Below are 23098 nucleotides of genomic sequence, written 5' to 3' on the forward strand. Positions count from 1 at the left end.
GTCTGCAGGTCTTCGTGCATATTGTTAGAATTTTCTAGCATTGAAGACTTCTTTCTATACAACAGCATCATTTGCAAAAAGCCTCAGAAACTTGTGGTGTTATCCACTAGATCATTTATATATGAGTGGCATTCAGTAAGTAAAGCAACAATTTTTTTCTTGGCCAATTTTGGTTGAAAAAAATGTGGAATTTGTTGTGGAATATTCTTGTTTCATCCCCTATAGTTTCAAGAAGTTCCGATAAGTGGCAGCGCTACACGTGGCTTTTAAAATAGTGTCAAAGGTGGTTGCAGGATGTCTATGGAGACCTGGCAGTGAACAAAAGCATGGAGAGTCTTTGGGCAAGGCATCAGTCATCATCGCAACAAGGTCGTGCAAACCTGTCCGATGTCCCTTGTACTATCCGCCCGCACACTGATGTGACTTCTACAGTGTTGGAACGTGCAGACACCCTCATTCAGGGTGGTTGATGGCTCACAGTCCAAAGCTTACTTGCTCAACTGGACACCTTTGTTAGTAGTGCTCACACTTGTCCACCAGTTAGGGTACTCAAAGGTGTATGCCCGCTGGGTTCCTCACTGCCCAATAGAAGACTTCCATCTGTTTGGCCCAATGAAGGATGCACTGTGCGGGAAAGAGTATTATGAACTATGGGGAGGTTATAAATGCAGCAAGGTGTTGGCTCCAATGTCAACCAGTAGTGTGGTACGATGTGGGCATACGTGCCTACCCAGTAAGGTGGTGTAAGGCTGTCACCTTGAACTGAAATTATGTTAAAAACTAGGATTGTGTAGCCAAAAGAGTGGGAATAATATGGTGTATAGGAATCCTGAATAAAACCAACTTATTTTTAGAAAAAAAAATTGTTTCTTTAGTTATTGAACGCCCCTTGTATATTGTGAGAAGTAATGGTCCGATAACACTCCCTTGGAATGTGCCTCAAATTACTTTTACTTCTGGAGATTTCTCGCCATTAAGAATGGGGTACTGTGTTCTGTTATTGAGAACTCTTCAGTCTACTCACACAGCTGGTCTGATGTTTTGTACCCTTATGTTTTATTAATTAGGCAGCAGTGCAGATCTGGATCAACTTAGGTGCCGGTATCTACTGCTTTCTGGGTCTCGTGGATGAACAAGTGAGCTGGGATTTACATTATCATTGTTTTTGGAATCCATGTTGCTCTTACAGTAGAGATTTTTTGGTCTCAAGAAAAGTCATAGTGTGCAACCATAAAACATCAGCAGTATAGGTCTATAATTGTATGCATCTGTTTGATGACCTTCTACATCTACATGATTACTCCGCAATTCACATTTAAGTGCTTGGCAGAGGGTTCATAGAACCACAATCATACTATCTCTCTACCATTCCACTCCCGAACAGCAAGCGAGAAAAACAAACACCTAAACCTTTCTGTTCGAGCTCCGATTTATATTATTTTATTTTGATGATCATTCCTACCTATGTAGGTTGGACTCAACAAAATATTTTCACATTCAGAAGAGAAAATTGGTGACTGAAATTTCGTAAATAGATCTCGCCGCGACGAAAATCGTCTTTGCTTTAATGACTTCCATCCCAACTCGGTTTTTTTTTTTTTGTGCACCCTTTCGATGTCCTCCGTCAAGCCCACCTGGTAAGGATCCCACACCGCGCAGCAATATTCTAACAGAGGACGAACGAGTGTAGTGTAAGCTGTCTCTTTAGTGGACTTGTTGCATCTTCTAAGTGTCCTGCCAATGAAACGCAACCTTTGGCTCGCCTTCCCCACAATATTATCTATGTGGTCTTTCCAACTCAAGTTGTTCGTAATTTTAACACCCAGGTACTTTGTTGAATTGACAGCCTTGAGAATTGTACTATTTATCGAGTAATCGAATTCCGACGGATTTCTTTTGGAACTCGTGTGGATCACCTCGCACTTTTCATTATTTTGCGTCAACTGCCACCTGCCACACCATACAGCAATCTTTTCTAAATCGTTTGCAACTGATACTGGTCTTCGGATGACCTTACTAGACGGTAAATTACAGCATCATCTGCGAACAACCTAAGAGAACTGCTCAGATTGTCACCCAGGTCATTTATATAGATCAGGAACAGCAGAGGTCCCAGGACACTTCCCTGGGGAACACCTAATATCACTTCAGTTTTACTCGATGATTTGCCGTCTATTACTACGAACTGCGATTTTCCTGACAAGACATCACGAATCCAGTCGCACAACTGAGACGATACTCCATACGCCCGCAGCTTGATTAGAAGTCACTTGTGAGGAACGGTGTCAAAAGCTTTCCGGAAATCTAGAAATACGGAATCAACTTGAGATCCCCTGTCGATAGTGGCCATTACTTCGTGCGAATAAAGAGCTAGCTGCGTTGCACAAGAACAATGTTTTTTGAAACCATGCTGATTACGTATCAATAGATCGTTCCCTTCAAGGTGATTCATAATGTTTGAATATAGTATATGCTAGCAGCTGTTCGTGTTTCAAATTCTGGAATATTCCATTCGTCTTCCCTGGTGAAGGAATTTCGGAAAACTGCGTTCAATAACTCTGCTTTAGCGGCACAGTTGTCAGTAACAGTACCATCGGCACTGTGCAGTGAAGGTATTGACTGCGTCTTGCCGCTTGTGTACTTTACGTACGACCAGAATTTCTTCAGATTTTCTACCAAATTTCGAGACAATGTTTCGTTGTGGAACCTATTAAAGGCATCTCGCTTTGAAGTCCGTGCCAAATTTCGCGCGTCTGTAAATTTTAGCCAATCTTCAGGATTTCGCGTTCTTGTGAACTTCACATGCATTTTCCGTTGCCTCTGCAACAGCGTTCGGACCTGTTTTGTGTACCATGGGGGATCAGTTCCATCTCTTACCAATTTATGACGTATGAATCTCTCAATTGCTGTTGCTACTATATCTTTGCATTTGAGCCACATCTCGTCTACATTTGCATAGTCGGTTCGGAAGGAATGGAGATTCTCTCTTAGGAAGGCTTCTAGTGACACTCTATCCACTTTTTTAAATAAAATTATTTTGTGTTTGTTTCCAGTGGATTTGGAAGAAACGGTATTGAGCCTAGCTACAACGACCTTGTGATCACTAATCCCTGTATCAATCATGATGCTCTCTATTAGCTCTGGATTGTTTGTGGCTAAGAGGTCAAGTGTGTTTTCGCAACCATTTACAATTCGCGTGGGTTCGTGGACTAACTGCTGGAAATAATTTTCGGAGAAAGCATTTAGGACAATCTCGGAAGATGTTTTCTGCCTACCACCGGTTTTGAACGAGTATTTTTGCCAACATATGGAGGGAAGGTTGAAGTCCCCACCAAATATAACCGTATGAGTGGGGTATTTATTTGTTACGAGACTCAAATTTTCTCTGAACTGTTCAGCAACTATATCATCGGAGTCTGGGGCTCGGTAGAAGGAGCCAATTATTAACTTAGTTCGGGTGTTAAGTATAACCTCCACCCATAGCAATTCGCACAGAGTATCTACTTCGACTTCACTGCAAGATAAACCACTACTGACACACAAACACTCCACCACCAATTCTGCCTAATATATCTTCCCTGAACACCGTCTGAGACTTTGTAAAAATTTCTGCAGAACTTATTTCAGGCTTTAGCCAGCTTTCTGTACCTATAACGATTTCAGCTTCTGTGCTTTCTATTAGCGCTTGAAGCTCAGGGACTTTCCCAGCACAACTACAACAATTTACAACTACAATTCCAACTGTTCCTTGATCCAAGCATGTCCTGTATTTGCCATGCACCCTTTGAGATTGCAGCCCACCCCGTACATTCCTGAGGCCTTCTAACCTAAAAACACGCCCACACAGCCTCCACTACCCGTGTAGCCACCAGATGAGTGTAGTGAACTCCTGACCTATTCAGCGGAACCCGAAACCCCACCACCCTATGGCACAAGTCAAGGAATCTGCAGCCAACATGGTCGCAAAACCGTCTGAGCCTCTGATTCAGACCCTCCACCCAACTCTGCGCCAAAGGTACGCTGTCAGTTCTGTCAACGATGCTGCAGATGGTGAGCTCTGCCTTCATCTTGTAAGCAAGACTGGCAGCCTTCACCAAATCAGATAGCCGCTGGAATCCAGAGAGAATTTCCTCAGATCCAAAGCGACACACGTCATTAGTGCCACCACCTGCCGACATGTGCCACCACCTGCAGCTGGCTGCACCCTGCGCTCTTCATGGCATCCGGAAGGACCCTTTCCACATCAGGAATGACTCCACCTGGAATGCACACGGAGTGCACACTGGATTTCTTCCCCTCCTTAGCTACCATATCCCTAAGGGCCCCCATTACGCGCCTAACATTGGAGCTCCCAACTACCAATAAGCCCACCCTCTGTGATTGCCCGGACCTTGAAGGCTGAGAATCATCCTCTGAAAAAGGGCAGGCAGCTGCATCTGGCTCAGCCAGAGACAGTACCTGAAACCTGTGTCAGACGCACCAGGGAGGCTTTCTGAGCAGCCTCCGGGGACGTCTTTCGCTGCCTGCCACGCCTTGGAATGACCTCCCAATCAACCACAGGCGAGGGCTCAGCCCCACTGCAGGCAGCAACCGGGGCAACCACAGCAGCAGACCGATCTGGGGACAGACGGGACGAGGTTGACATCCCCGTGATACCCAAGTCCGGCTCCCAAGGGGTGCCAACTCAGCCCTCATCCAAACACAGCAATCACAGTCCCTGTCCATTCTAATCGATGTTGAACAACAGTTACTGAAACACGAGTCTGTGCCTAGATAACGCAAGGGAAACACGCAAAGAATGTATGAACTAACCTGTACAAATGCCTAACGACTGCACTGCAATCTGCCTGAATTTACGATTCCAGTAACTAAAACTGATCCTTGGAAACAGGATGGCTGGTGCTTGTACCAAATACAGGATTGCTTTCTCCTTCAGTGTCTTATGTTACTTGGCTGCTGGAACAAAAGTATGTTCTTTTGTGTACTATATATAGAATAGTGTTGGTCAAGTGGACTTCCCTCTGACGAAACATTTCAGTTGATTTTCTTTTCCATGGTTACTTATTTCTATATCTGTTCTTTTGACATTTGTGTGATGACTCAGAAGAGAATTCACAGTAGGATCTTTCTCAGTGAAACTGTTTCAGAAACAGGAGTTTAGCATTTTGACTTTGTCATCCTCTGTTTCAAAGTGCCATTATGATCTGTCTGGACAGATGGCAGTGATGCATTTACTGATTTAACGTAGGACCAAAACTTCTTAGCATTTTGTGTCAGATCAGTAGCTAGAATTTTACATTCGAATTCAGTAATAAGATTCACGTGTTTCTCCCTATACTAATTTTGGCTTAATTCAGTTTTTGTATGTGAGGCTTTGGATATGTTTTAATTTGCAGTGAAGCTCACTCTGCTTTTTGAGCAGCATTCTAACACAGCTATCAAACCGCAGTGGGTCTTTCCTATCCCTCAGAACTTCGTTCGGCCCATACATGTCTTAAGGCATATTGCACAATACTCCTGAATTTTGTCCAGTTATGCTCAACATTTTCAGTCATGGAGATTGTTTCATCTTGGCCATTCATCTACATCTACATGGATTCTCTGCAAATCACATTTAAGTGCCTGGCAGAGGGTTCATCGAACCACTTTCACAATTTTCTATTATTCCAATCTCGTATAGCGTGTGGAAATAACAAACATCTATATCTTTCCAGATGATCTCAGATTTCCCTTATTTTATCATGGTGATCGTTTCTCCCTATGTAGGTCGGCGTCAGCAAAATATTTTCGCATTTGGAAGAGAAAGTTGGCGACTAATTTCGTCAGAAGATTCCTCAGCAACAAAAATAGTCTTTGTTTTAATGATGTCCATCTGAAATCCTATATCACTTCAGTGACTCTCTCTTCCCTATTTCACAATAATACGAAACATGCTGCCCTTCTTTGAACTATTTCGATGTACGCTGCGAACCCTATCTGGTAAGGATCCCACACTGCACAGCAGTATTCTAAAAGAGGACAGACAAGTGTAGTGTAGGCAGTCTCCTTAGTAGATCTGCTACATTTTCTAAGTGTCCTGCCAATAAAATGCAGTCTTTGGTTAGCCTTCCCCACAACAGTTTCTGTGTGTTCCTTCCAATTTAAGTTGTTCATAATTGTAATTCCGAGGTATTTAGTTTACGGCCTTTAGATTTGACTGATATATTGTGTAACAGAAGTTTAACAGATTCCTTTTAGCACTCATGTGGATGACCTCACCCTTTTGATTATTTAGGGTCAATTGCCAACTATCGCACCATTCTGATATCTCTTCTAAATCATTTTGCAATTTTTGATCGTCTGATGACTATTAGTCCATAAATGACAGCGCATCTGCAAACAACCTAAGACGACTGTTGAATTGTCTCCTAAATTGTTTATATAGATAAGGAACGGAAAAGGGCCTACAACACTACCTTGGGGAACACCAGAAATCACTTCTGTTTTCTCGATGACTATCCGTCAGTTACTACGTACTGTGACCTCTCTGACAGGAAGTCACAAATCCAGTCACATGACAGATAATATTCCATAAGCATGCAATTTCACTATAAGCCATGTACAGTGTCAAAAGCCTTCGGGAAATCCAGAAATATGGAATTGATCTGAAATCCCTCATCAGTAGCACCCAACACTTCATACGAATGAAGAACTAGTTGTTTCACAAGAACAATGTTTCCTAAACCCATGTTGGGTGTCAATAGACCGTTTTCTTCAAGGTATTTCATAACATTCAAACACAATATATGCTCCAGAATCCTGCTGCATATTGACGTTAATGATACGGGTCTGTAAGTAAGTGGATTACTCTTACTACCCTTCTTGAATAGTGGTGTGACCTGTGCAACTTTCCAGTTTTTGGGTATGGATCTTTCGTCAAGCGAACGGTTGTATATCATTCTCAAGTATGGAGCTATTGCATCAGCATACTCTGAAAGTAACCTAATTGGTATACAGTCTGCCCTAGAAGACTTGCTTTTATGAAGTGATTTAACTTGCTTCACTACTCCAAGGAAATTTACTTCTATGTTACTCCTATTGGCTGCTGTTCTCGATTCAAATTCTGGAATATTTACTTCGTTTAGTAACTCTGCTTTGGCAGCACTGTCTTTGATAGTATCTCCATTGCTATCACACAGAGAAGGCATTGATTATTTCTTGCCGCTGACATATTTCACATACAACCTGAATCTCTTTGGATTTTCTGCCAGGTTTCAAAACAAAGTTTCATTGTGGAAACTGTTATAAGCATCTCAAATCGAAGTCCGTGCTAAATTTTGAGCTTCTGTAAAAGATCGCCAATCTTGGGGATTTTGAGTCTGTTTAAATATGGCATGTTCGTTTTGTTGTTTCTGCAACAGTGTTCTGACCCGTTTTGTGTGCCAAGGAGGATCAGCTCCATCATTTGTTAATTTATTTGGTATAAATCTCTCACTTGCTGCCAACACTTTTTCTCTAAATTCAAGCTGCATCTGGTGTGCACTAATATCATTCATTTGGAAGGAGTGGAGATTGTCTCTCAAGAAGGCATCAAGTGAGTTTTTATCAGCTTTTTTCTATAGGTATATTTTTCACTTATTTTTCAAGGATTTGGGGATTACAATATTCAATCTCGCTATGACAACCCTGTGTTCACTAATCCCTAAATCTGTTTTTGATGCTGATTATTAACTCAGGATTATTTGTTGCTAAGAGGTCAAGTGCATTTTCATAACCATTTACTATTCGCATGGGCTCATTAAATAACTGCTAGAAATAATTTTCAGAGAATGCATTTAGCGCAATTTTGGATGATATTTTATGCGTACCTCCGGAACTGAACATGTATTTTCGCCAATATATTGGGGTAAATTAAAGTCACCACCAATTATTATCTTATGAGTCGGGTACGTATTTGAAATCAAACTCAAGTTTTCTTTGAACCTTTCAGCAACTGTTTCATCTGAATTGGTAGGTCAGTGAAAGGATCCAATTATTATTTTATTCTGGTTGCCAACAATGACCTCTGCCAATACTAACTCACAGGAACTATCTACTTCAATTTTGCGACAAGATAAACTACATCTAACAGCAACAAACATGCCACCGCCAACCATGTTGAGCCTATCCTTTCGGAACACCGTTAGGTTCTTCGCACAAATTTCAGCTGAGCTTATCTCCAGCTTTAGCCAGCTTTCAGTGCTTATAATGATTTGAGCATCAGTGCTTTCCATGCTTGGAGCTCTGGTACTTTCCCATCATAGCTACGACAGTTTACAACTGTTATACCGATGGTCCCTGTATCTATGTTCTTCCTGTGTTTGGCCTGTACCATTTGTGGCTTAAGTCCTTGTGTTCTCCCAAGACCCTCTAACCTAAAAATCCACCCAGTCCATGCCACACAGCCCCTGCTACCAGTGTAGCCACCCCCTGCGTATAGTGGACAACTGATATATTCAGCAGAACCCGAAGCCCAACCACCCTTTGGTGCAAGTCAAGGAATCTGCAGCCTACATGGTAAAATTCAGGTAAGCTGAAATTTGTTTTTTACCACATTTAAGCAGAAATATCTTCCTACTTTCCTTTACATTTACAGCTGTATTCAGTGATATTATAGTGGCCATACGGGCACTGATTGCCTGTTCTGTATTAAGTGAGGTGAAAAGTTTGGGGCCTTTGTTTACCAGGAGAAGTAAGAAGTTATCGCAAGTAGTTTCCTTTCTATTACAGCTGGGAAGTTAAAAACACCTCCTGATACTGTAACATGACTATGAAATTTACACAGTGTTCCAACTGGGCAACATTGTGCAATGGTTAGCACACTGGAATCTGATCCAGGAGAACCACTGGTCAGATTTGCATCCAGATTTAGATTTTCTGCAGTTTTCCTAAATCGCTCCAGGTAAATGCCGAGATGGTCCCTTTGAGAGGGCATGGCTGATTTCCTTCCCCATCTCTGAAGCGTTCGGAACGTATGATTTGTCCTGATCTCGATGTTGATGGAATGTTAAACTGTACTGTTCCTTCCATCCAAGTTTTCTTCCAAATATTTTGCCACTACTGCACTGGATGCAGGGGGATATAAAAGCATAACATAACCATGTTTGATCCATCGTGAATATTTCCCCTCGGGGGGGCCCACAGCTCTTCTGTGCGTACGTGTGTGGTGTATGTGGGGCCTCGAACTGTTGCAGCCACTCTTCTCTCCCAGGCTGCATTCCCTTCTCCATATCTCTTCCTCCCCATCCAAGGTCCCCCCTCCCCCTCCTACTCCCCCCCCCCCCCCTTCCTTCTTCCCCTTTCTCCCTTGATGTTTCCTTTTACGACGACACAGCTGTTCCTCAGTTCTACTATTCCTTTATGGACTTGTCTTGTGTTGACACTCTACACTCCTTGGGTTTTGACCTCCCTTTCTAAATTCTATTTATACAGTATCAGCCGTTTGGGGAAGAACTCCCTCCCTAGAGTCTCTGGCATGGGTTCCTCTGCTCCCACCACCTTTCTTCTTCGCCATAGATTATAAATGATGAGCAGCTGTCAGTAACGTGTGCTTCCTTGGTACAGCAAGTTGGAATGCTAGGGGAAAAAACACCAATACTTCTCTCTTCTTTCTTAGTTTGTTCTTACTAATAAAAGCAATGAATGATATACGTAGGTTTTAAGTGTAAACATTTACTACCTTTTAATGTCGGGAGTTATCGTCCCATTCCTTATTTTAATTGGTATATTATAAATTCTACCAATAAAAACTTTAGAAAGTAATTTTTTTATATAAATGCCCAGATTTTGGGCATTTAAAACTGCTTTGGGCAAAGGCCAATTTTTAAATGTCCTGTCCACTGGGCATTTGCCTGACCCACATAACTACTTCTGCCATTACCAAACCACACCTTTCTGTAGAAGACATTGAAGATAGGTTTGGTGAAGTTGAATCCCTTCTCATGAGCACTTAAGAGACATCCTGGTGAGCATTACTTCCCACCAATCCTTAAATATGATCCAGGGCATTATTTTCCACATGGACCTCCTCCTTCAGTCTGATGAATTTGAGACCAATGTGGCACGGTGCGGCATTCGTTTCATCTGGCAAGTCCAAAGCAGCATTCGTTGCATCTGGCGAGTCCAAAGAGGTCCTATGGACAATCATGTTTATACTGGCACTTTCATCTAAGCTTTTGAGGGCGATACCTTTCTCAAAAAAGTCAGTGTTATGGTTCATTATTGTGATATGTCTGTTTTTGTCACATGCCTAGGTGATGTGAGGCAACTCCTATTTGTGGCGACTAAGGCTGCCCTCTCCATGTGAGGAGTCCACGCATCCCACCACCCAAGTGCATGAATTGTTCCAGCCACATACTCCTCGCACGCCATATTGCCAAATTTGTAAAGAGGAAAGGAAGCTTCAGGAATTCAAAACTCATGGCCACCTTTCCAACTCTTAGGTCTGACAGAAATTTACCTGATGTCTAACATCTACCTTTGTTTCTGTTGTGTCCTTTCCTCCTTCTCCTCCCCCCCCCCCCTCCCCCTCCCGGAACCACTCCTTCTCCTTGGCTGGAGAAAAAAAAAACCTCTTCCCTGGCACCTTTTGGAGCCCTCCTGCCTGGAGAACCAGAACAAGAATTCTGTAACATTGAATCAGACACACAATGCATGCTGTGTGTGCACCTCAAGGCCGCTTGGTCTCTTTCAGACCCTGGACTCTTGAACTAGTCTCCTCCAATGGAATTACAATGTAACCCCACTTTTAAGTTCCCGGAATTAACGTTTTTCCCACCATTTATGACATTTTTTATTGTTCCTGTCAAATTTCCTAGGCCCACAATGTTCATTCACGCCCAATTTTGTGTCAACATACTTAACTCTCCCGCGACTTATGCTTGATAAAAAAAATGTTCACAGAGGCAAGACTGACATAAAATGACACTGGCATGATGGTGGCCATCAAGTAGTGTTTACGAACGTTACGTGGTTAAGTTTCTTGTCATCAGGGTGCTCTACTCTGTGGATTTGAACTGGTAAATGTGTAAAAGTTGGAACAATTCCTGCCCTATCTCCAGCCGCTGCCAAGCTCTACTCGGCGTGGTGCCTAATGGGAGTAAATATGTTCGTTCGAATAAAGATATCATGGCCAATCGCAACCATTTCCAAGCTACCTCTACTGCACATGTGCAGTTTCGTCATTGTTGTAATCATGACACCTTTGTTGAGCCATATTTTGCGTGTTTCGTTGTTTCGCCACTTGTTGTGCTGGTTGACCTTTTCAATCACTTTGCATTGCTCAAATAGTTTTGGTTTCAACAGTGCCAGTTACATATTTTTTCATGCTGAGCAAAATGTGTTTCAAAAATTTATTCTTGTTGTCAAGTGCAGTATTTACATACATATTTTTTGTCATGTTACGCAAACAAATGGTGCAAGTGTTGGTTTTCTATATAAATTAGGAGGCACGGTACCTGATAACCTGAAAAAGACGACTACCGTGCAAGAGATGCAGAACAATACATACGCAAACACTACACAAATTAATTTTGTAAATATTAGCACTTGATAACGAGAAAAAATTCTTGAAATGCGTCATGCTAAGCATGGAATAAAATATGTAACTGGTGCAGTGTTTCATTGTTTAAATAAAGAAACAGTCGCATGCTTTCCAAAAACATCGATTATGACATGAAATTGAGTCATACTTCTACTTCCCAGACAGTTATCAGTCTCAATTGCATCAGTGATTTTTATTATATAATAAACTTGTGTTAGATAATAAACAAGTCCCTCCTATCATACATAAAATGCAAAAATTCAAGGGGGTACCCTACATGTAACCTTTACAGCTGAAAACGTTATTTGCAACATTTTACATTTTCCCGCATTTCACACCATGTTTTTGAAGTCACTTGAAAAGTGGAAAAGCAGGGTTAACTGTATAATGATTAGTATCATCATCTTCCAGAATTAGTCTCTTCTTTCTCTCTACTCAGTACCTTATGTTGTCTTGCAGAAATCTCATTTTGTGGATACTTGTTTGATGACACTATGTGGTTTCCAAGCCTTAGGCTGGAACTGGGTTGGCCCTTTGTGAGGCTCCAGTAGTGTGTCTGTAAGTCTGCACAGACAATGTTAGTTCTTGGATTCCTCTTGAAACCACACTGGAAGCTGTAGCTGTTCAGAACCATTTAGACACTGTGGTAACAATATGCAATTCTGAAATATTTGTCTTCCCCCAGACCAGCCTCTTATGCTTCCTGCTCTTCTAACCTTCCTTGAACAGCTCCCTCCTCCATCCCTTCTAGGGAATTTCAACGCCCATAACCCTCTGTGGGGAGGTACTGTGACCATTGAATGATGCACGATTGTTGAAGACCTGCTGATAGCTTGATCTCTGCCTTCTCAACACTGAAGTCCCTACACACTTTGGATGCTACATGTCACATTCTTGGCTGTTGATCTTTCCATCTGTAGCCTTCAGTTCCACCCCTCCATATGACAGTGATCATTTACCGATTCTCTTATCTTTTCTTCAGCATCACTCGCCTGGTCACCTCTCCAGGTGAACCTTTACTAATGCGGACTGGGATGCCTTTTCCGTGGCTGGCATTCCCATTGCTCCAGCACACATCTCCAGCTTCTGTGTTATCTGAGCCTAGTGTAGATTGACTTGCCAGTCTGTCCAATATAGCAAGACTGACACTCTCAGCAGGTAATTTTATAAACCCCTCTTTTCATAATAGCTGGTTGTTTGTATTTTGAATTGAGGCGACATCTACCTACTGTCTGTTGGACATAGAAAAGCACAGAGAAACCTTTTGCCCGTATACTATTTGAAGTTCTACCTTTAAAAGGTAAACTGCACAATTTCCTTTTCAGACTGTCTGCATTGTTCACTGGGTACATTAAGAATCTGACTTGCTTCTTCATCTTTTTATTGAGGATTTTGTCAGTAATACAGGGTGTACATAAAGTCCGAAACACTTTCAGTTATTTATTGCACAAGAACTAAACATTGTACAGATGTAATACATATTGCATTTTGAAGAGAAACTCTGAAAGTCTTTTTACAAATATTTGATATGCGAACCACGAGTGACCTGGCAGACATCAATAAAGTAGTCGAATTCTTGACATACCCGTCCCTGCTTGGCATTGTCAACTGGCTGTCGCTTCCCATATTCTCTCCCAGAGCTCTGCTACATCATGTGGTAGAGGCGGTACATACCCCATATCTTTAATATGTACCCACAGAAAAGAGTCACACGGAGTGAGATCTGGTGATCGGAGAGGCCATTTCATGAAACAGCTGTCCCCTTCTGTAGCACTGCCGATCCATCAATGCAGCAGCTCCGTGTTAAGGTACCCACAAACTTCATGTTGAAAATGGAGTGGAGCCCCATCCTGCTGAAAGATGAACGGGGAGTGTTTGCATTTGAGGCATCAGCCATTGCTGCAAGTGCTCTCGGCAAAGTGCACTTGCAACTGAACTCGCCATGTTTGCGACTAGTGCTGACTATTGGCAGATTACCAAACTACACTGTGGCGGTATATGTGAAGAAGAAGAAGAAGAAGAAGAAGAAGAAGAAGAAGAAGAAGAAAAACTTTCAGGGTTTCTCTTCAAAATGATATCTCTACAATGTTTGGTTCTTGTGCAATAAAGAATTGAAATTGATTGGAATCAAATTCATTATTTGTGCTGATTGTTTTTATTTTATTGAGGCTCAGGTCCTATTCTTGATTGGCACATGGATGGCGGATCATGTTGTGCATTGCTGCATATCTAGGAAGTTATTTATGGAAACCACCAACTCCTTACTGTCCTTTATGCTAGTATGCCATTGATTTATATTTTTCATGAAGTTCTGGAATTGTCTGGTGGAACCTTTTGGCATATAGACAATATCATCAACATAACTGCACCTATACACAACGTTTTGCTTCTGGTTCACATGTACAAAAGTCAGTCTCCCACTTGTCCATGAACATTTCTGTAAGCAAGGGGAGACACTCAATCCTACAGCCTTCAAAAATGCAGCATTCCACATGATCCCCCCCCCCCCCCCCCCCTCCAGGGGGCCCACAGTTCCTTTTGTGGGTACGTGTGTGGCACGCACAGGGCCCCGAGCTATTGCAGTCTCCTTCCTTTTTTCATACTGCATTACCGCTCCTGTTCCTCTGCCTCCCTGTCCTTGCTCTTTTCTCCCTCGGGCGCTGATAACCTCGCTGTTGTGCGCCCTAAAACACTAATCATCATCTTTTCTCCCTGCCCCCTCCTTTCCCTCTTGGTGCACTTCTTTATATCGACCTGGCTATCCTCCCGGCTTTGCTTTGGTATGTGCTATTGTTTAGTTTGCTGTTTCCATCCCTTTTTCGGCATTTTTGGTCCCCTTGGGGTTCAACCTCCATTTCCAACGTTTTCCATTCAGTGTGAGCCATTTGGGGATGAACTCCCAACCTAGTTTCCATGGTTCAGGCTCCTCTCCACCCCCCCCCCTTTTTCCCCTTGCACCCTGGCCCTCTTCATGCTAAGTCACCAGCACAGTAGCCAGTCCATGTGGTGGGGCTGTTAAGTACCCACTTGGCTGAGCCCCCTGACAACACAGGGATCACACTGCTAGTACCTGAGCTGTTACGTCGCATGTATGCCAAGGAGTCAGTGCTCATCACTTTGGGCCATCGGAACTCCCGGCAATGGCCGCTGTGCCAGACGGCCCTTGCTGTGGCTGGGTGGCACCCACAGGGCGAGCCCCTGGTCCAAGTGGGTGGTACTAGAGCAGATGCCTTCGACATGAAGTGACAAAAGCTTCATCATCCTGGCCATTCTGTGGCCATCTTTAAGAGTGGTAGAAGACACGACACGCCTTCTGATCCTTCGGACTTCACCTCCCTGGCCACCCCCTGGGAAGAGGGTCAAGCTTGCTGGCTTGGGTTGAAACCTTTCCCTTGGTACCTGGTTTGTATCAGGACAGATGGTGAAAGTTTTGCCACGACCAAGCCTTTGTTTTTCATGGAGGCGATTGAAGATAAGTATGGGGAAGTGTAATCCATGAGTAAAATGCAGTCCCATTCTTTTCTCATAAAGACATCTTCTGTTGCCCAGTCTGAAGCCCTGTGTACTTGTGACCGTCTTGGTGACATCCCAGTCTCCGTTGCACCCAACCAATCTTTGGACTCGGTACAGGGCATCATTTTCTGCCGGGATCTTCTACTCCAAACTGATGAGGAGCTCCGTGCAAACCTTGAGCGGTGAGGAGTCCGATTTATCCGCAGTGTCCAGCGAGGCCGTAAAAACGATTGCACTGATAAAGGCACCTTTATCCTGGCCTTCGATGGGGATATCCTCCCAGAGAAGGTAAAGGTGATGGTGTCTCAATGTGATGTAAAACCTTATATTCCACCATTGATGAGATGCTTCAAATGCTTAGGGTTTAGACATGTCTTCCTGCTGCACCAATGATCCCCTCTGTGGTGACTGTGGGCACCCCATTCACAAGGGGAGTGCCTGTGCTCCCCTGCCGATGTGCATAAATTGTAATGTGCAATATCCTCCACGCTCGTCAGCATGCCTGGTGTACATGAAAGAACGACCGATTCAAGAGTACACTTCTACTTTTGCTTCAGTTACGTCCATTCCCCTCCTCTTCCCAGCCCTGCCCCACTCGCCCCACACCTCCCGCCTAACCCTCACTCTCCCACTCCCCCTCCACCTCCACATCAGTGGCCACACCCATCCCTTCGCCAAGTCATGTCATGTCATGTCATGTCATGAATTTCTGCTGTGGCTGTACAGTCCATCCCCATCTGGACCAGTTCCTCAATGGTCAATCCCTCAAGGTGGTGGACACCCATCGCTTCTTGGGTCTGGTCTTCGATGCCCGGTTTACATGGCTCCCTCATCTTCTCCAGCTGAAGAGGACGTGCTTATCACATCTCAATGTTCTTAGATGTCTGTGCAATACCAGCTGGGGTGAAGACCACTATTCTCCCGAGATTGCACAAAGCGCTGGTCCAGTCTCGTTCAGACTACAGGTGTCCTGTCTATGGTTCTGCGTCACCTTCAACATTGCAGATACTAGACCCCATCCACCATTGTGGGGTACGACTTGCAACTGGTGTTTTCTGGTTTAGCCCCATGATTTACCTTCTCGCAGAGGTGGGGATTCCACCGCTGCGAGTTTTGAACCAACAACAGCTGATATCTTATGCGCTCTGCATTCGCTGCACCCCAAAGCACCCTAATTATGGTCTCCTTTATCCAGACATGGAGATCAACTTCCCTCAAAGGCAGCCACAATGTGGGCTTACCATGGCTGTCTGCATTCAGTCACTCTTTTCTGAGCTCCAGCACTTCCCTTTACTGCCTGTTTTCTCCGCTCACGCACATACCCCTCCATGGTGTGTCTCTCAGCCACAGCTATGTCTTGATCTCTCCATCAATTCAAAGGACTCTGTCCCTCCGGAGGCCTTTCGCCATGAATTCTACTTTGCCACCAGTTCTACTGTCTGCTCAATTCATTCCAGGATTCCGAAGTGATTTATACTGATGGTTCCATGGCTGCTTGTCACACTGGTTATGCTTACACATATGCGAGACACACTGAACCTCGTTCCTTGCCAGATGGCTGTAGTGTTTTTACTGCAGAATTGGTAGCCATCTTGCATGCACTGGACCATGTCCGCTTCTGCTCAGGACTGTCCTTCACTATCTGTAGTGACTCCTTGAGCAATTTCCAAGCTGTCTGCCAGTGCTTCCCTCGCCACTCATTGGTCATAGCTATCCAGGACTCCCTTTCTCTCCTTGATCAACGTGGATGCTCCGTTTTTTTCATTTGGACCCCAGGCCATGTTGGGATCCCTGGCAATGAACTTGGCGATCGACTGACTAAATTGGCTGCTAACGGGCCATCTCTTGCTATCGGCATTCTGGAAATAAACCTTTGCTCGGGATTACGTTGTCACATTTTGGTACTTTGGGATGCAGAATGGCACACTTTCTTTGCCGCACAAGCTCAGGGCGATAAAGGATTCTACAACTATGTGGTGGTGCTCGTTATGGGCCTCTCATAAAGCCTCTGCCGTCCTTTACCAGCTCCGCATGGGCCATACTTGACTGACTCACGGTTATCTCCTCAGTCATGAGGAACCCCCCTCCCTCCCCCTCCACCCTCTGTCGTTGTGTATCAATGTTGACTGTGGTTCACCTCTTACTGGACTGTCTCGACTTTGCCGCCCTGTGACAGACTTTCAGCTTTCCTGACTTGCTACCCCTGGCGTTAGCTGACAGTGCCTCAGCAGCTGATCTAGTTTTACGATTTCTTCGTGATTGGGGTTTTTATTTATTTAAGGGCGGGACCTTCAACCTTATCGGCATTTGGAGGGGATGGCAGGCTGTCTTGCCCCTTCTTCGCCCCAATTGGACTGGCTTTGACTGGACTTGTTGGTTCACCCCCGCCCTCTGCCTTCCCCCTCCTTTCTTTATGGGGTCACTTTTATCTTGAGTGTCTATCTTGTCTACCTGTGCTTTGTCCTTCATGCCCCTGTCATTAGTCACTTTCTTTCCCTCCTCTCTTTTTCCACCCTTCTCTGTCAATAGTTTGTAATTTTATGGCCATTGTAGTTCCCTCTTATAGTGTGAGGTTTTATCGGTTTTAGTTGTTCCAAGGTCTGAGGGACTGATGACTGTGTAATTTGGTCCCTTCTCCAATCCAACCAACCAATCGTTCCACATGATCCACTGTCTTTTTCCTATCCCCATGTCCCAAGACGACTATGACCAGGAACTCAATAAAATAAAAACTGTAGCCCTAAATAATGAACTTGATTTCAACATTGACAAAATTTTCAATAAGAAACTGAAGAAGCAAGTCAGTTTCATAGTCACTTTCCAGGAGTGTCAATGAGTGTGATTTCTCTCTGATGTCAGTAGCACTGATGAGCCTTCAATCGAATCTCAAGTAATAGTCCTGTCTTGTACATTGGCTGGTACAGCAAACTAGTTTGATGTTTCTACAAGTGGTGCAGTTGGCAGATATTGAGAATCTGAAATAATGGACAGCGATTGCAAAATACTTCAGAAAAGAGCATACTTCAGTGAAATTTTTGATTTGAAACAGATTTCCAGTCATCAAAGCATGTGTTCTAAGAGTCAGCTTCAGGGCACAAATGTCAACTGGTTAATGACTCATGCTTTCTATAATTTTTTACAATATTCCCATCGGAATACCTGTTTCATTTCATAGCAGACGAAACAAATTGGTTTTATATACACAGCAAGGCAAATACTTGTGAATTTGTGTGTTCTTGACTGTCAGGGTGGAATGATACTGGATTTAGGAACTTTATTGTTTTGTTGCTATTTGTCTTCTAATGGCTCAAGCTCAAAAGTTGAAAATAAGGGATTGTTGGTCCATAGATATATATTTAACACTCCAGTCAGCAAAACACTGTCCCAAGACCATTTTATTTTACTTTTGAAAGTGCTACACTTCAGTGACAACTTTGCAGATACTGGAGGTCACAGTTCATTCAAAATTTGGAATTTTATTGATGAAATTTGTATGACTTTTGCAGCATGTTTAGTCCACATCAGAAGCTTTTCATTGATAAAAGGCTGATTATGTTTTAAACAATTTATTCTATCCAGGCAAAGTAGATACGGACTAGACATTTGTTGTGTGTGACTGTCAGACTTAGTACATTTTGGAATTCACTGCATATATTGTTGCTACAAGAGAAATTTGGTCCCACAATTTGGAGAAAACTGGGAACATAGTGGCAAGAGTTACAACATCATATACGAATTAGAGACATAAACTATGTTGGCAATGGCTTTCCAGCCCAGGCCCATTCCTGTAGCTTCACAACCACAGAACAACCACATCTGCCACTGTTCATAACAGGAACAACATGATAAAATTGCAGAGGTAACTGAAATGAAGAGCAGTTGAGTTTCAATTTAAAAATGATTGATATCAGGCGGTGTGATGGGAGAAATAGGAATGTGGACCACATGTAACAACACAAATAGTTGAAACCAAGAAGACCGTTGGAAAAAAAAAATCAATAAACACCATATACACAGGACTCATTCCCCAGTTAAATAGAAACTGCACTTATTCATCATTTTGTGATGTGGTGAAGTTATTCCAACATGATGGAAACAATTATATTTGGTTATTCTGATTTATTGGCTGTGAAACCTGCCTAAGGCTGTAAGGAAGGATTGAAAATACCTACTGATCATTGTAGAAAGGATTCAAAAGAATTGTTTCATCACTTTGGAGTGTCTCTCCAAGTGAAGAAGTATTCTGGCAAGAAACAGACTTGCTGTTTCAAATGCTGTATCTATTTTGTACATACTGTAATTACATAGTGCACATTGCACCAGTGGCACAAAATTTGTACATTTTCATCTGCTTAGAGTGGACTTAAATTATATTTGGATGTTGTGATTTTTGTCTGTAGAAGTTGTTTAGGGACATATAGAAGGGTTGAAAATATGTTCTGCGTATTGTAAAAAGTATTCAGAAGCTTAAAGGTTCAGAGTTTGAAGTGTGTCTCCAGATGAAATAGTGTGCTAGACCTGATTCTTCACATGCAGCAGCATTATTCCATTCACGAAGTAGAGAGACAGCATTCATAGTGTCAGTTAATAAAAAATTTTTACAGATTCATCTCGTTATGATGTGATCAAATTATTGCATTGTAAAGGAAAGATTTTGCATTCGGAAACGTTAATTTCTGTCCCTGAGCTTTGCCAGAGAACAATTAATTTTATGTATTTGAAATATATTCAGATGCAACAGAAATGTGTTCCAACAAGCAGTTTATTTGTGAATGAATTATTGTGCTAGCATGCACCAAGAGCACAGACTAACTGGATTCGGAAGCTGCGACCAAAATATTCAGCGCGACGCAAAGAGACCGATACAGGTAATACAGCAGGCAGAAACCGGTCACAGATGAAAAGGTCCTGTTGCAGGTAGTCAGCTTATGCCACAGTGACATCACACTCAGAAAGCCTGTGGCTAGCACATCTGTAGCAATGAAAGGGTTAATTAATGAGGCTGGTATTCTTTCTTGTTTGCAACCAGAACGTATCTGAATCAGCCCTGTAGAAGCATTTCTCTCCTGTCGTATGAAGGAGATCCTTTAACTACACAGTTGATAGCAGAGGCTAAGAAATCTGTATGCCTGATCGTAACAGAATCAGGTGAGTCTCTGGGTTGAGCCTCCCACTTGACTCCAAACTAGAGTGCTGCAGTCTGTTCTGGGAATGATGTTGCTAAATGCTAGCTCTGCTTTCACCCTGTGTGTGAGTGTAGTTGTCTTCACCAAATGGCCAGCATCTTGTAGGAATCAAAGATAGGCTCTGAAAGGAGGTGGCAGGCATCATTGCTGCCAACGAAGCCTTGATTTGCGGCTTGGTGCATCTGTTGTGCTCAGACGCTACCAGCAAAGCCTCCTTCACATCTTCGGTGTGACCTCCCAGCAAGAAGAGTGGACACTGATCCGGTGTGACCTCCCAGCAAGAAGAGTGGACACTGATCGTCCTTCCCAACCTATCTCCTAATTCTGTAAAGGTATTCGACACTTTCCTAATGTTGTTCACTTATTAGGACATTTCAGGAAGATTGCTCCCAGTTCCAACATACAAAGCATCCTGTTCTGGCTTAGATAAACTTTCATCAGTGGGCAGTATGTTGGATCAGTTTTTAAGGTGCAAGGGGATAGCTGCGTGACCAGTATCCTCTTTCACCTTCTGCTCAGAGGTTCACAACCCTGCCGCTGTGTGTCCTTCACCAACAGGTGTGTGTCCTTCACCAACAGGTGTGTGTCAACTGGTAAGAACAAGCAAATCTGAAGGCACTGTGGCATCAGAGATCCCAAACAATTTATCTCTGGTGTCCCACTATCACGGCTGCCCAAGGTTGGCCTTGGTGAACACAGCTTACAGTTGTTTCCGGACAATGGCCAATTCCTCTTGCATCTGTACACAACAAGTGCAGTCCCTATTCACCTTTAATTTATGTTTGTCTGTACCACACTAACCCAACCAGTTGCTAGATTGTATCTAATACTGCCACTATACTGCTTGTGGTTATCAATAAACTATAAAGTAAGCTCATACAACACAAATGCTCGGAATATACGCAAATGCTTAGAAGAAGTTACTTGACACTAGTCAACACAGTTAAATACACAGATAATATTCGTTCCACAAAGCTTGTGAGACCAAAGACAAAACCTGTGTATAAACAAAAACTGCAGCTGTAGCTTACTTGGGTGCTTCAGCATGCAAATATCTTTGCTTTGATAAAAAATGCAACTATCAACAAATGTATTCTTGATATCCTTTGAATGAAAGTATTTTGCTGTCAGATGTGGTTTGAATACTACAGTGCTTTACTGAGTGTAGTCCATTTGGTCTCCATGTTTTATTGGCCTTGCCCATATTGGAAGGGACATAGCTTTGCACTCTTTTGTCCTGACAAAGGGATCAGCTTATGAAATTTGTGGCCCTTTTAGAATTAGTAGTAGCATGTACCATTTTAGTTACTTTTAAGTTGCAGAAAAAATTGAAAATAAAAATTTTGCTTTACAAATTCTTTTGCTAATTTGGAAAGAGAAATTCCCTCAGCAAAGATGTTGGCATTGTTACCCTGCTTTTGGGCATTCACCTGACTAATTTTAAATAAAGCATTTAAATAAGGTAATGGAAAAATTCTGGTGGATTGTAAATGATTTACAAGTAATAGTGGCAATTCACTGAGTAATAGAAGCATTGAGTTGTCAGTTTAGTGAGCTGACTCCAGCTCATTCTCTGGCATTTGCAGTCTCTCTATTTGCTCAAGTGTATATGAAGAAAGCTCTTAGAGTGTGGAGCATATTCGCCACTCAAAAGAATAAGTAAAATATGTAGTTCTGTTCATTTATAGCAATGTGTGTGTTGGTCTGGAGGGCATGTTTGTTCTGTTACAGCTGTTACCGCAGGTATCTGGTATTACGAAGCTACTATAGAGGATATGCCAGAAGGCTCAGCAACAAGAATTGGATGGGGCCAAAATTATGCAAATCTGCAGGCACCCCTGGGATATGATAAATTTGGGTATTCATGGAGATCTAGGTATGATATTTCTATGAACAGCTATATATACTTATTGAGGTATCTAAAAAGTTGTATCATTGCAATCTGTTTGTCAAATAACTTGTCACCATAAAATTGTGTGTGTGTGTGTGTGTGTGTGTGTGTGTGTGTGTGTGTGTGTGTGTGTTTATTTATTTTGGTTGCTGATATATTCAAAGCTTGTTGCCACAACTCGTGTACCTTGATCATTAGGTCAAAATAAATTTGAATTTACGACAAATTATACTGTCTGAACATCCAAAATTCTCAAAATGCAAAACTACACACGTCGTCATTATCTTATTTTGATTTTATTTAATTAACAATAATAATGTATTCTGGTTGAATACTGTTCTCCAGCAATGTTCCACATAACTTCTTGTGAGAGACTGGAGTCTCTGAGGCAAGTTCAAGTGCCACACTTTTAGCGATAGCGTCTGTGGTAAGGAATTCCTGGTTTCTTGACAATTTTTACATTTTTCTTTTTAGCGCCAGCCTCTCAACTATAGCTCATCAACTTCGAATGATTTGGAGATGGCTGGGGAGAAATGAAAGATCTTGTCTGAGAAATGTGTATATAAAATCATGCGTGCTTTTTTTTACTTAATGTTTTTGCAGCTGGGGAACAATGTTTTCTTTTTCAAAGTACCAGTAGGATTCCTGCCTATCTTGTTTGCCAAGAAACTTGACTGATTACCTCGCCTAAGGTATGTTAAAGAACTGTAAAAGTGAAACTTCCTGTCAGATAAAAACTGTGCGCCAGACAGAAACTTGAACTTGCGACCTTTCTACCAGTACCTCGTCTCGTACGTTCCGGTAGAGCACATACCTGCCAAAGGAAAAGGTCCTGAATTCAAGTCTCGGTCCACCACACAGTTTTAATCTGCCAGGAAGTTTCATATCAGCGTACACTTCACTGCAGAGTGTGCTAAACATTTTGAAGAACTTTGGGCACTCAGTGGC

The 23098-nt window shown here is 42.7% G+C and overlaps 1 protein-coding gene across 2 annotated transcripts in view; it reads left to right on the forward strand.

Annotated features, from left to right (window-relative positions):
* Positions 1–23098, forward strand: part of LOC124723116 (set1/Ash2 histone methyltransferase complex subunit ASH2-like) — a 199982-nt gene that overhangs the window by 117513 nt on the left and 59371 nt on the right. For both annotated transcript variants that reach the window (XM_047248300.1, XM_047248299.1), the window contains one exon: positions 21991–22135. In XM_047248300.1, the coding sequence (XP_047104256.1) occupies positions 21991–22135 (145 nt within the window). The remainder of the gene's footprint in view (positions 1–21990; positions 22136–23098) is intronic.

This window comes from Schistocerca piceifrons, chromosome X (genome assembly GCF_021461385.2).
Source record: "Schistocerca piceifrons isolate TAMUIC-IGC-003096 chromosome X, iqSchPice1.1, whole genome shotgun sequence".
Taxonomy (NCBI): Eukaryota; Metazoa; Arthropoda; class Insecta; order Orthoptera; family Acrididae; genus Schistocerca; species Schistocerca piceifrons.